The sequence below is a fragment of the Podarcis filfolensis genome, assembly GCF_964270895.1.
Source record: "Podarcis filfolensis genome assembly, chromosome: 8".
Taxonomy (NCBI): domain Eukaryota; kingdom Metazoa; phylum Chordata; class Lepidosauria; order Squamata; family Lacertidae; genus Podarcis; species Podarcis filfolensis.
In genome coordinates, this window is record NC_139611.1 from 32,153,298 (window position 1) to 32,167,121 (window position 13,824).

Below are 13,824 nucleotides of genomic sequence, written 5' to 3' on the forward strand. Positions count from 1 at the left end.
CGCTTCTTTTTCGGATCCCCCGGCCGCGTCCCTCCGTTCATTTTCCGTCCTCCCCCACCAGCCGGAGGGCGGGGGGAGCCCATCGACCGCTGACTCACTCAAGCCAACCAAGTCCCGCGCTCAAGCCAGAAGCTTCACTCGCCCTCCCAAGTAGAGCGTCTCAGTCAAGGGATGAAACCTTCCTTCTCCTCGTTCTTGTAACACGAATACTTTTTTTTTTTTTTTTTTTTTTTGAAATCGCGCCCTTACAATTTGGGGGTCCCCTGCAGCTATGGCGGAAGAGCGGCTGGATACCAATTTTTCCAGCGTCTCAGCCTCGCTGGGCAACGGGTGCGCGGCCGGAGAGGAGCGGCACTTTCAGCACCACGGACAGTTCTCCGCGCCCGTCTCCGCCCTACTGGCCTCGCTGATGGGACTCGTGGTTCTGATCACGGTGCTGGGCAACGCGCTGGTCATCTTGGCTTTCGTGGTGGACAAGAGCCTCCGGACCCAAGGGAATTTCTTCTTCCTCAACTTGGCCATTGCTGATCTTTTAGTAGGTGAGTGAAGCCAGGGAGCTCCCCACAAACAACAACTTGAGTTTGGGGCAGGGGCCAGGACAGTATTCTTCACCCTTGGCCGGTTCAGCCAATCGTCATGAGTGATGGGAGTTGGGTCCCCAGATGTTTCTGGGCTACAAGGTTGAAGGACGCTGGGCCAGGGGATCAAGAAAGTTGGATCTGGTGGAGTGAAATCTGGCCCCAAGCTTCCTCTCTTGGCCCCTTTTCCCCATGGGGGACACACTAATAATTATATATGGAAAGCCCCCAAAGTTTAAAGTCAGCCAATGAAACTGTGTTTCAAGTTCCAACTTATTTGGAGGTGTGACTGATTCCTCAAGCAGCAGAAACTTCATGGTTGCAGCCCCAAAGAAGCAGAACACCCTTTGTCATTTTTCACCCTCTTTCATATGGCTCCCTAACCAAGTGTGAGCAAACTAGTTTTGCTGGGCTTTTGGAACAGAACCTCTTTTAATAAGTTGCCTATTTCCTGCTGATTGGTGGGGTTTTTAATACTGTTTTTCCTGTGTGCTAGGCTAATTTGATATTTATATTTTTAATTGTTTTAATGCAGTTATTTACTTGGGCACCACTTTGGAAACATTAACTGAAAAAGTGTGTGTGTGTGTGTGTGTGTGTGTGTGTGTGTCAAAATCAGTGCAGTGTAGTGGCTGGTATGTCAGATTAAGCCCCAAAAGACCCATATTTCAAATCCTCACTTATCTATGAAACTCACGGGGAGAGGGCCTTCAGCCAGTCACTGTCTCTCAGCTGTACCTACCCAACATGGTTGTTGTGAGGATCAAATTGAAGAGAAGCATGTGGCTCCCTTGAACTCTTTGGAGCAAAGGCAGGGTTTAAATGTGGTGTGTGTGTGTGTGTGTGTAACACAACAATAATACACAATGGGGATTTTGGTGAAGGCAAACCCAAGATGAAAGTACTTGGCAAAATGAACCACGCTGTATAAATGATAAACAGTAAACTGCAGCCAAGATGCTTCCATTGAAATGACCTCTACATGGCTTTATCTTTCTCATCCTCAGCCTACCATGTATGTAAGTGGATAGAGGAAGTCACTATGCAGGTGTATTTGTAAGCACAAACAAGATTATTTTTGCATATACATTATACAGATGATCAACAACAGATGGTTGGGTTAATTGTATATGAGCAAGTTCATAGTTTGTAGCTGTATCAGTAGACATTGCATTAGGTTGCTTCCACCACTTCTCAGTAAGTATTGTTTGCTCTCCAAGGAACTCATGGTGGTGTGTATGGTTCTCCCACTCCTGTCTTCATCCCCACAACATCCCTGCAAAGTAGGTTAGGCTGTGAGGCAGGGACTGGCTCAAAGTCACCCTGTGAGCTTCATGGGCAAGTAGAGATTTGAACCCTGGTCTTCCAGGTCCTAGTCCAGTACTCTAACCACTATACCAGACTAGCTCTTAAAGGTGGCTTTTATTTTTATGTGGCATCTAATCAATTGCAACATCTGGAATAAGGGAGGGCTTTCCACTCAGGAGTGATTATCTTGTAATACCATGCAATATATGAAATCGCTCGTGTATTTGAGCCTACAAACATGTGCTAAACTAAATCTTTAAGGAACCTTTAGTGTACTATTTAGTAGCACTGGCTGTCTGTTTGCAGCAAATGAAAGTCTGGAGAAAGCAGACTGAGAACTGATTTCTGCTGTACAAGCTGTATGATTTTTTTGTGGTATAAGAAAGGTTGCAGAATGTGTTTGTTTCATCTCACTACATACACCAGGAAGACACTGCCATATTGTATTTTTTGACACAGAATGGAAAATAAAATATGTCCTGGAAATGGCATACACCCCCATACACCCCCAATGGCATACACCCCCATTCACAAGCATGAATTATTACATATGCACACCATTTATTTAAAGCCCTGCAGTGATGGCATCTGATGTATTGCATAGGAACAGAGTTCCACAAGTGTGGGGCCACCAAAGGAAGACTCCCCCTCTTGTGTCAGCTAACCTCATTGCAGACACAAAACTAGAGCCCCAGCTGGACAACTGGAGTGCAAACAATAATCACCTAGCCCACCCCTGCCTTAAGTATTCTGACAAAATGGAGGTCTCCAACTGATATTTGACTGTGCCACCTCCGAATTCATGTTCTGTGTCATGGGGAGGGTGGGATGTATATTTGTTTGAAAGTTCCTCCACATCAAAACCTGTCTGTCTGGTAAGAAAGCTAGGCTAAGACTCCCTCACCAGTGCTGTTTCTTGGTCAATATCCACAGGTGGATTTTGCATCCCTCTGTACATCCCTTACATCCTGACAGGCGAGTGGAAGTTTGGAAAGGGCTTGTGCAAACTCTGGCTGGTGGCCGATTACCTGGTCTGCAGCGCCTCCGTCTTCAACATTGTTCTGATCAGTTTTGACAGATTCATCTCTGTGACAAAGGCGGTAAGGGACATTGCTTTCTACTACTGACACCCTGAGCTTCTTAAGGCCTTCCAAAGTCCCAGGACTTTGGGACTAGGAAGTTGCTTTTGTTTGCTCTCCTGTTACTCCATCAGTGTGTTAATTCCCCTTATCAATGCCTCCCAATTATGAAAAATTGGTTATATGCTGTGTAGCTCCATTTTTCTCTGTAATTGCTGAGGGCCAAATTCCCTAGGGGTAATATTTTCAGGGGCTGCATAATATTGGTGGATGAGGCCAGAGTCAAAGTATGTGGGGACTCTTATCTTTCTTCCGCCTCTTCCCTTTCTCTCTCTGTGTGTGTCTTTTATCTCTTTCTCTCTGTGTGTCTTTTATCTCTTTCTCTGCCCTCCCTTCTCCCCTTCCCTCTCTTTTTATGCCACCCTTTCTCTCTTTGTGCCTCTCTGTGTGCCATCCCATTCTCTCTGCCACCCCAATTCCCTTTTCTTTTTGCCATCTCTCTCTTTCTCCTTTTCTCTATTTCTCCCAACCCTTCCCTTCCTCTCTTCCACCCCTTTCTCATTCACTCTCTCACTCTCTACCTCCCTCTCTCCCTGCCATCCCCTTCTCTCTCTCTCTCTCTTCCACTCCCTTTCCCCTCTTTTCACCTTTCCTTGCTACCCACCTGAAATTAGTGCAAGGACCACATAAAATTAGCCTTGGCAGACACATGTGGCCTTAGGACTGCAGGCTGCCCAATCCTGCTCCAGATCTTTGTCGATAGCATTTCAGGACCACACCAGCCAGCCACCCTTAATAATTTGACTGACCTTCAGGGAGCTGTGAGAGCTAAATCCGCAGCAAAACCAACTTTATTCTGGACCTCGTTCTATCATTGAGATCGCTTTCCCTTTATCAAAGGGCTTGCAGTGAAAGGAAAGTGCTTTTATTGCATTCCTCTTCCCAACGTTTTGTTCGTGGTGCTACCATAATTTCCTCTAGGTATTAATCTCAGCCCTCACTGCCCTATGGTAATCAGATGCACACTGTGAGGCTTTCACATTCCTTTGGAAAATAAGCTCCCCCTCCCCTCCTCTCCTTCTCCACCACCTCTAGCATTGTAAACACAAGCCAGAGTAAAATGCAAAGTGGCTTGAGTGCATCCATTTCATCCACATGCAAGGAGCTTCTTGGTACAAAAGAACAGCCATGAGAAGTCACTTATCAAAGCAAAAATGTACACTCCTGTCATAGCTTGAATATTAGGAAATTTCTTGCATTTGTCTGTTCAAGGACCTGTAGCTAAAATGGATTTCAGAGGTGTGGTATTTACCTCTCCCCACCTCACCTTCTGGGACCCATAGCTGCCCCTCTGCAAAAGAAATAAAACCCCCTCCCAAAGCCCCCCTTTGCCATTCATTTTCTGCCAAGCTGTTCTTCCTCCTGTCCCAATTCCTTTGTGACCTCCCTCCACCCCTGGCTCTCTGGCACCCACTATTGTGATGCACAAGCCACTCTTCCTTATTCTACCCAACTTCATCACATCATTCCAACTCCCACTAAGCATCCCAGCATCCCTGCTGAGCTAATATCACAGTTCCCACCACTTTCCCCTGCTCTAAGCAGAAAACTTTGGGACACCAGCAGCCATCACACAGATCCCAGCCCTCTTCTCCGACCTATTACATTCCTTGCCCTAAGGGAGCAGGACAAACCTGTTTTCAACCTTCACACACCTGGCTGCAGAAAGGCTGAAAATTAATTTCAGCCTCTGGCCGAGAGCAGCAGCTAGTGCAGCTATTCCATGAGCACTTCCACAATCCCAGAAACAACATGGGGTTTTTTTAATGGCAATGGGTTTTTAATGGTATAGTCATCACTTGACTCTTCCTCTTACCTTTCCACCTAGGTGAGTTACAGAGCTCAGAAGGGGATGACCAGGAACACAGTGGTAAAAATGGTTATGGTCTGGGTAGCAGCATTTCTCCTTTATGGCCCAGCGATCATCAGCTGGGAATACATTGCACATCGAAGCATCCTGCCCGAGAAAGAGTGCTATGCCGAGTTCTTCTACAATTGGTACTTCCTCATGATTGCCTCCACGATAGAGTTCTTCACTCCTTTCATCAGCGTCTCCTACTTCAACTTAAGCATTTACATCAACATTAGGAAGAGGACCCCCCTGAGGAGGGAGACGCTGCCACTCAGTCACAGAGGCGGCAAAAGTCGCCCCCGAGAGAAGCAAGAACACCCCAACTTTTTTATGAAAGTGAGCCAGAAAAGGAGTAAGGAGAAGACAGCAAGCAGTTCCTCCTTTGCTGAACCCGCGGTCCAGCAGCTCAGCATTGGTCACCTCCAGAGCCAGCCGGCCGATTTTAACGTCAACCAAGACCTTCTGCCCTTGCAAGTGGATCTTCAGACTAAATCCCCATGGGATGGTTTCTACAAAGCTCTGGAGAGTCTTTCCACCACCAAGAGAAAAACAGAGGTTGCCAACACTATGGCTAGCCGGTTCCGGCTTTCCCGGGATAAAAAAGTGGCTAAATCTTTGGCCATCATCGTCTGCATTTTTGCTCTTTGTTGGGCTCCTTACACACTGCTGATGATCATCAGAGCAGCTTGCCATGGGAAATGCATCCCGCATGCTCTCTACGAAGCCTCCTTTTGGCTCCTGTGGTTGAATTCAGCCATTAACCCCATTTTATACCCTTTGTGCCACATGAGTTTCAGAAAAGCTTTTTTCAAACTGTTGTGTCCGGGGAAAGCTAAGATCCACCCCAATATGTTCCTGTGAGAACATTTAAGGAGAGAGAACAGGTTTTAAGAGTGATATGGTTTTTTTCATTTGAGAAAGAAACATTGATGGTATGCTAATCTGAAGACTTAAAGACTTGTCTGCATTCGAAAGATGGCCTTGCAACATTCTACCCTCAAACATGTGCTGGATTTTTATATTTTATTTTGCAGTGCTGCAGAAATTTAGAAAATTCAGTGCTGTTTTGAGAAAATACAAGACTTTGCAACTAATATCCTGCAGTGCTAATGTATGCTCAATGAGGACTGATCGATTATTGATATTGTTGTAGGGAAACTCAACTCATACATTGGGCATCTTAAAACTGGAGCCTTAGCTCTTAAGAGTTAGCAGTCAGTGGAATTCTGTCTGCAATGCTATGAACTGCCTATTTAACACTGTATGTTTGTGCACTTAACTGCAAAAAATAATAATCAAGGTTTTCATTCAAGCAGGGGTGGGGAATTATGGGATGGGAGGCCAGATGAGGCCCATGGAGCTTTCAATCTACCCCACTGCCTCCTTTCTCCCCTTTTCTATTAGAGCCAATGGAAGGCTGTTTCCAAGCCTGATTGCTGCATTGGCTGCAGGGAGCATTTGCATTGCAGAGGGGCAGATGGGGAGGAAAGGCTTAACCCGAGGCAAGCAGGTGTAACAGGGTAGCAAGATTTAACACAGCAGCTTTAACCTGAAAGGTTTTTAGTTAGCTGCAGATTCTAGTGCAGTTGAATTCAAGACCATTCCCAAGATACGTGCTAAAGCAGATGACGAGTTGTCTTCAATAGTTGGATTATTGTGGCTGCCTGTGTATCAAAACAAACCTAAAGACATACATCTCAAGTGTCAAAAGCCAGGTTAAAGACTTACGTCATCTGCATTTTAGAGCTAGTGTGGTGTAAATGGTTAGTGTCAAGACTAGGACATGGGATAGACCAGGCTTCAAATCCTCACTCTGCCATGCAGCTCACTGGGTGACCTTGGTCCAGTTTCTCAGCCGAGCCTACTTCACAGCATTGTTGTGAGGATAAAATTGGGAGGGGAAAACCATGTACAGCACCTTGAGCTCCTTGGAAGAATTGGTGATATACAAATGTCATCAATCAATTTAATTAAAATTAAATAAATGAATACATATTCTGGGAGCTGTGTACTAAGAAGTACCAGATGTGCCTCTCTGTGGAGGGAGTTCCACAACTTAGGGGCTGCCACAGAGAAGGCCACCTCCCCATGCTTCTGATGGCAGAGGAACACCCTAGAGCAGGCATGTCCCAAGTGTGGCCTGGGGGCCTAATCCAGCCCATCAATCCTAAAAAAAAAGGTCAACAACTTTGGTCAGCCCTCATGCATTTTCACTTCATCAAATCTGGCCCTCTTTGAAAAATGTTTAGACACCCCTGCCCTAGAGGCTCCCATCTGCCAATCTCAGCACCCAAGAGGGTCTGTAGGGAAGGAGGCAGTCTTTCAGGTTCTTGGGGCCTGCATCGTTTAGGGTTGGCCATTGGCCATGCTGGTGAGACCTTGAGAGCAGAACCACAGCTGGAGGTTCACGGGTTCCTCCACCCCTGATGTGTATAGCTATAACAGACAGTATAACATAGCTTAGCACTGCAAGTTGCTCCAACACAGCAGTTACTGCAGTTCATCGGACTGGGCTGTTACCGCCTGTACATAATTTTCCTACAGATGGAAAGATTAGCAACATGACCCATTCAGGCCTGCTGAAGTTCAGTTCAACAGACTTCCACATCCTATGTATTTTAGAGATATTTCTTGTAGTCAGTGTCTCTTGGCATCTCCCACCTCAAGAATCCCATGCTTCATTGTATCATAATAAATTGGCATCATGAACCGTAAACTGGTCTAGCCTTTGGTAGGTCAATGGTGCATTTGTATGTATTTCATAAATGTTTTTAATATTGGAGAACTGGGTCAAAAGGAGGTGATTTGCTCAACCTTAGGGAATCCACTTTGATGTTCTAGTCAAAGTCAGCTTATCGGCTTTCATGATTGTGAAGCACCTTTAACATGTTATGGAAATGCTTTAAGGAAGGCACCTTGCTAACTTGGAAAATAAACACAGAAAGCTACTAAGATGTGGGTTTATTGGCATGAGCTCTGTGCTTAGCAGATGACAAGATTTGCATGCCCAAAGGGGCCCAATTCCATTTCCTACTAAAAGACCTGGAACTTTCTCAGAGTAGCTGCCATGCCAGTGCAAAAATCTCTGCAGATGTTTCATGGACTAAACAACTCCCCTCTCCCTTAATCATTGGTCATGCCTCCTGGGGCCAATGGGAATTGACTCTAACATCTGGAGAGGGCCAGTCCTGGGCTAGATAGGACCATCTTCTAAGAAGGTAAAGGTAAAGGGACCCCTGACCATTAGGTCCAGTCATGGCCGACTCTGGGGTTGCGGAGCTCATCTCACTTTATTGGCCGAGGGAGCCGGCGTACAGCTTCCGGGTCATGTGGCCAGCATGACCAAGCCACTTCTGGCAAATCAGAGCAGCTCACAGAAACATCGTTTACCTTCCAGCCGGGGTGGTACCTATTTATCTACTTGCACTTTGACGTGCTTTCAAACTGCTAGGTTGGCAGGAGCAGGGACCAAGCAATGGGAGCTCACCCCGTCGCGGGGATTCGAACCGCCAACCTTCTGATCGGCAAGTCCTAGGCTCTGTGGTTTAACCCACAGCGCCACCCGCTCCATGTATATCACAGAAACACATGAAGCTGCCTACCATTTGGTCCATCTAGTTCAGTATTGCCTACATTGACTGGCAGCAGCATCTAGGTAACAGCATCTCCCGGACTCACTAGGAGATGCCATTGGGGATTGAACTGATGTTGGCCCAGGTGGGCCATTGGCCTGATTCAGCAGACTCTTATGTTCTGCACTTCCTGCTGTAGGTTGACAGCTTGGCAGGATCTAAAACAATCAGATGGCAGCCAGCATTCCCAAGGATCAATGACCTTCTAAAACGGCAGGTGGTGAGACATTCCCAGGAGGGAGGGAGAAGATGCTGTACCACAAGCGGGAGTCTTCCAAGAGCGAAAGAGCCTTTCCATTCACGCAAGAGCTGTTTGGATCCAGGCCAGCATCTCCATACCAGAAACCTTTTGGCTCACCACCCTAACAGCGTCGGCATCAAAGCGGCCAAGAGTCACTTGAAAACATGAAGCAGTAGACCAGTCATAGGAATCGCCTCCAGGTGGCACACAGGAGACTAGTTTCTGAGAAGTTCACAGAGTTTGTAGGAGACGTCTGCTTTTCAGTGGCCTTTCTGTTTGATCAGTGCTGAATTTTGACATTAAATCCCTGCCCCCAGGGGCCATTTTACTTCCATTTAGAATTAAGTTGTGCTACATGTGGTTACTATAATAATTTTTTCTTTATACCCCGCCCATCTGGCTGGGTTTCCCCAGACACTCTGGGCGGCTTCCAACAAAATATTAAAAACACGATAAAACATCAAACATTACTCATTGCAATGGGTCGCTCCCTTCTGACAATGCTGGATTTTTGTATCTTTTCCTCTGGGCTTTACTATCCAATTCTGCTGCTGTTTTAGTTGACACTTTCAGTGATGGTTTAACAGGGGGTTGCTTTTAGTGTTTCTGCCCCCTTTTTTCTGCAAGTCGCTCCAGGTATCTACGGGTGGAAGAGCCAACTACAACCAAGAGTAACTATAAATATAAACCTGAGGTCGTTCGTGGCCATCTGCTTGCTCACACTGAAGACCAGGCATAGTCAAACTCCAGCCCTCCAGATGTTTGGGACTACAATTCCCATCATCCCTAACTAACAGGACCAGTGGTCAGGGATGATGGGAATTGTAGTCCCAAACATCTGGAGGGCCGGAGTTTGCCTATGCCTGCTGTAGACTGACTCCTGGTGTTGAATGAGGTTGGGGTAGGGACAGACGCAAGACAGGTGTTGTTGATGGCCTACAACTCCCATTATGGCCCTGACCATTGGGTCACAAGTTCCCCATCCCTAGGCTTAAGCCAAAAGGCTGTCCTTCCTTGATTTTTTTGGGGGGGGCATGATGGGACCTTGTTCAAACCTGGGTGGGGGGAGAAATCCAACCTTTAAAAGAGAGTGGAGAACCTGTGTCCCTGCCTGGACATTGTTGGACTAATTCCCATTGGCTCCAGCCAGCATGGCCAATGGGGCAGAGACAATGAGAGCTGTAGTTCAACGGCACCCGCAGGACACCACGATGGCTACCCCTCCGCCTTAGACGCAATGGGAGACATTCGGAGCCAGACTCGTTAATAGCAACTTTATTGGTTTCACTGGTGCAAATTCATGATACGGAGCAGAACTGTGTAATGCGTTCCCCCACCCCTCTAAATTTTACAGTAACGAAGGTTATACATAGAACTATATAGAGACCACAATTCATCTATTACTTTTCTCCACCTCCTCCTCCTCTCCTCAATACTATGCGGAAATAAAGTTTCCTTGATAAATAGTGCCCTGTGCACAATGACTGGCCCTCCACCGCGGGTCACAGAGCCTCCATATGCAAAATATAAACTTCTGAATTTAATTTTTTAAGCATGGTGCTTTACAACTCCAAAAACATGCATTAATATATTCTAGTTTTTAAGAGGGGTGGGGGAGGGATAGGAGGGAAGAAAAATCTGACATAACCTCAGGGGGTGGGGAGGGGGAAAAGGGTAGAAGCAGAATCCAACCTATAAAGAAAATGAAAGCTCTCTGTAAAAACTAACCAACACACACCCCCTACCTATTAACACTTGCAGGTGGAAAGCCAGGTTAGGATATTAAAGGTTTCTGAGCTGGGGGGGGCAGAGAAGAGAAGTTATCTAAGACAAATTAGAATGCAAGAGAGGGGGGAGAAAGAGAGGCAGGGGGAGGCATTGCCACATGGATTTTATTTATTTTTTAAAAAAGGAAGGAATGACTTCAGCCATGCTAATTTTTCTGATGGTCTCTACAGAGCTGCTGGTCCAAGAAGTTGGGGGGGGGGGAAGAAACCTGGTAGAAGTGGTGAACGCAAGTGCTTGGAAGCAAAGCGCTGAACACGTCGCACATACATGCCAAGTACAGAAACGAAAGCAAAAAAAGGAGAGAGAGAGAGAGCAGATAGCCTAACTTGGCACTTCCGAAAGGCACAAATCTATGAAAACTCTAGCATCGCCGTAATAAAAACAAAACCCAGGTACTGTGTTGTAAATGGAAAGGTGATCCGGTTGGGTGTGGTGCAAACACACAGGAGGCTCCCCCTCTATATGACCAGCCCTTCGTAGATGGGGCCCTCCGACTCAGGGGACTCTCTCCTCAAGCGCAGGTGCTCCAGCGTGTTGTGAAAGTGTTTGTTGATCTGTTCCGTTTCCTCGGTCGATTCAAGGTTAGGGAGGTCTTCCCGGATTTTCTGTATGAGCTGATTCAAAACCTGAATTGTCACCTGAAAAAGGAAAAGAACCAACAAAGCCCAGCGTGTGGGAAAAAAAACAGGAAGTCAAAACCTTTGATCAGAAGGAAGAGAGCAATGTATATAACGAAGGCAGGATGCAGAAGGCAGCTGGGTTTATTAGTCCATGGAACTAGCTGCCAAACTGAACCATGCAGCGGTTCCTGCCCTGCAATTTGCTTTGAAGAACAGCTCTATAGAAACAGATAAAATAAAATAAAATAAAAAATATTCTGGGTGCTTCCCAGTGAAGAAATCGGTAGCTGCAGATAAGATACCCTGCAACTATTTTTCCTCACAGCGCTTGGGACTAAGATGATCAGGGGCGGTATTCAACTACATAATTGTGATAGTGTAAGGATTAGCTCCAATGGCCACCCTACCCCAAATGCTCTTCCCCTCCCCCAATGCATACCCTGCAGTCCCCTAATCTGGGTCTACAGGGTTGGGGGAGTTCAAAGAACAGATTTAGGGGGAGGCAGAGGGGGAGGGGACAAGGCTCTGCTGCACATGGTGAAATCCGGACACTGGTGTAATATTTTGCCTAGCGATATGTTGAACACAACCTTAAGTAACTACATAAATCAGGGATAAGGAATCTGCAGCCTTCCAGATTGTGCTGGACTCTGGACTCCCATTATCCCCAGCAAGTGGACACACACACACCCCTACTCTGTAGGTCTGCAGCCACACTGCAAAACAGATCCACAAGGCAGGAACTCACTGCCAGTGTGAATGGAGCGTTTAATGCATTCCCTCCTCACAGCTGCTTTTCCCATGCAGGGTCTTCGACCGGCTTGTGAAATACCCAGGATCTCCAAAAGATGGAACTAACAACTTGGATCCGGGGGAAAGGGAACAGAGGGAAAACTCCACTGCTATTCAGAGGAAAACGCGGAGCTGTCAGGCTTCTATCACATATCAAGTATTTATTGAGACTGTGGGGGGAGGCCTGCAGTCTTCCAGGTGTTGCTGGACTCCAATGCCCATCTGTCCTAGCCAGTTTGGAAGGCCAACAGGCAGGGATGATGGGAGCTGTAGTTCAGCAACACCTGGGAGGCCTCTGGCATCCAAGCCCAGCCTTCCCCACTGAGAAGACCTCCAAACACATGTGCTGTTTCGGCACTCTTCCGCTTACCGCATCGTTCTCTTTTTCGTAGAAGTAGATGTATCTGTTGAGAATTTCGATGAAGAGCTGGACTTGGAGAGAGGGGTCCATGCACTGATTTGCTATTTTTAATGCCTTTTTCAAGCACTCCATGACTCTCTTCCCGCCGTGGAGCTTAGCACCAAACAGAAAAGAGCTGGTCAGCATCTTCCATATACAGTGGTACCTCTAGTTGCAAACAGGATCCGTTCCGGAGACCTGTTCGCAACATGAAAAGAACGCAACCCGCAGCGGCATGTCTGTGCATGCGCATGATGTCATTTTGCGCTTCTGCGCATGTGAGAGCGGCAAAACCCGGAAGTGACCCTTTCCTGTACTTCCGGGTTGCCGCGGGACGTAACCTGAAAGAACGTAACATGAAGCAAACATAACATGAGGTATGACTGTACCCAAGTCTTACTTTCTTGGGGCATAACTTACCCCGTTCCTGCCCTCACCCCACTGCAACTGCAACTCAGCCAGCAAGTCCCAACTGCATGCAAATAGCTACACAGTCACTGTCACCACCAACTTGTTTTTCCACCTCCAACCTATGAGTATTTACTCGGCTTAGCCCAGCCATATTCAATGGGGCTATTTCGCAAGAAGCTATTTCATTTAGTGCAGGAGTGGGGGTCCTTTCTCAGCTTCAGTGTTCACCTCGGCCTATGAAGTTATCCAAAGCCAGAGGGGCCACATTCCATTCTAAGCAACCTGGTGAGAGCCACATTCCAGCACTGGGTGGGACCAGAGGCAAAAGTGGGCAAAGGAACAAAACATAGCTTGGTAGAGTAGGGTGAGCACACACTGCCCTTCTCTAATCCCCCACTGTTCTGGAAAGCCAAAGTTGAGAGCTCAAGGACACATTCTTCCCAGGCGAAAAACACTCAAGAGGAGAGTGTGGAGGAAGACTGGTAAAAGGTGTAGTCTGGGGAGAGTCCTAATGGCCAGAAAGGGAAGCCACGAGGGGCACTTTTGGTTCCCTACCCCTGACTGAAGCACATTTCAATTCCCACCTTGCTTCCGTCATGAAACCCAAGGCAGAGAATGCGAGGTTACCAGGCAGTCTATCATAGGGCTGGGAGAGATATTGGTTTGAAGTCCATATTGTGATATCAGTTTCATAATTTTTGACCGGGGAATATATCACAAATTATGATGTGTGTTAGGGCTGGGCGATATATCGTCCAAAACCGATTTGAAGTCCATATTGTGACATCGGTTTCATAATTTTTGACTGGACAATATATTGCGAATCATGATGCGTGTGTGCGCTATGCAAAATCACGACATGGGGAAAACTGTGAAGCAAGCCAGCGCCTCTACACAGCTCCATCCTTATTTCAGACATTGTGATATATCAGTTTGTCGCAATGTTTAGCTGGTGATATATTGCGATGCTGAAAACCAGGTATCACCCAGCCCTAGAGTCTGTCATCCAGGCACAGATCAGACTTACGCCTGCTTAACTTCAGAAAGTTTGCTTTTAGACCAC

General features: G+C 46.8%; 2 protein-coding genes across 2 annotated transcripts in view; one reads left to right on the forward strand and one right to left on the reverse strand.

Moving 5' to 3' along the window:
• The first annotated feature begins 266 nt into the window (after positions 1-266).
• Positions 267-7,044, forward strand: LOC310768003 (histamine H3 receptor-like). The gene is made up of 3 exons (XM_083625682.1): positions 267-539; positions 2,820-2,986; positions 4,854-7,044. The coding sequence occupies exons 1-3, from the start codon at positions 272-274 to the stop codon at positions 5,736-5,738; spliced, it is 1,320 nt and encodes a 439-aa protein (XP_083481808.1). The 5' UTR covers positions 267-271; the 3' UTR covers positions 5,739-7,044.
• A 2,966-nt stretch (positions 7,045-10,010) lies between these two features.
• Positions 10,011-13,824, reverse strand: part of VPS35 (VPS35 retromer complex component) — a 30,072-nt gene continuing 26,258 nt past the window's right edge. Inside the window, exons 16-17 of the mRNA XM_083626038.1 lie at positions 12,321-12,464; positions 10,011-11,176 (exon numbers count right to left, since the gene is read on the reverse strand). Coding sequence (XP_083482164.1) covers positions 10,997-11,176; positions 12,321-12,464 — 324 coding nt within the window. The 3' untranslated portion in view covers positions 10,011-10,996. The remainder of the gene's footprint in view (positions 11,177-12,320; positions 12,465-13,824) is intronic.

What these genes read in the sequence shown, in the direction of transcription:
- LOC310768003 (XM_083625682.1), top strand. Translation starts at nt 272, where the DNA reads ATGGCGGAAGAGCGGCTGGATACCAATTTTTCCAGCGTCTCAGCCTCG. An exon ending in CATTGCTGATCTTTTAGTAG is followed by an intron (nt 540 to 2,819) that starts GTGAGTGAAGCC and finishes CAATATCCACAG; the next exon opens with GTGGATTTTGCATCCCTCTG. An exon ending in TCATCTCTGTGACAAAGGCG is followed by an intron (nt 2,987 to 4,853) that starts GTAAGGGACATT and finishes CTTTCCACCTAG; the next exon opens with GTGAGTTACAGAGCTCAGAA.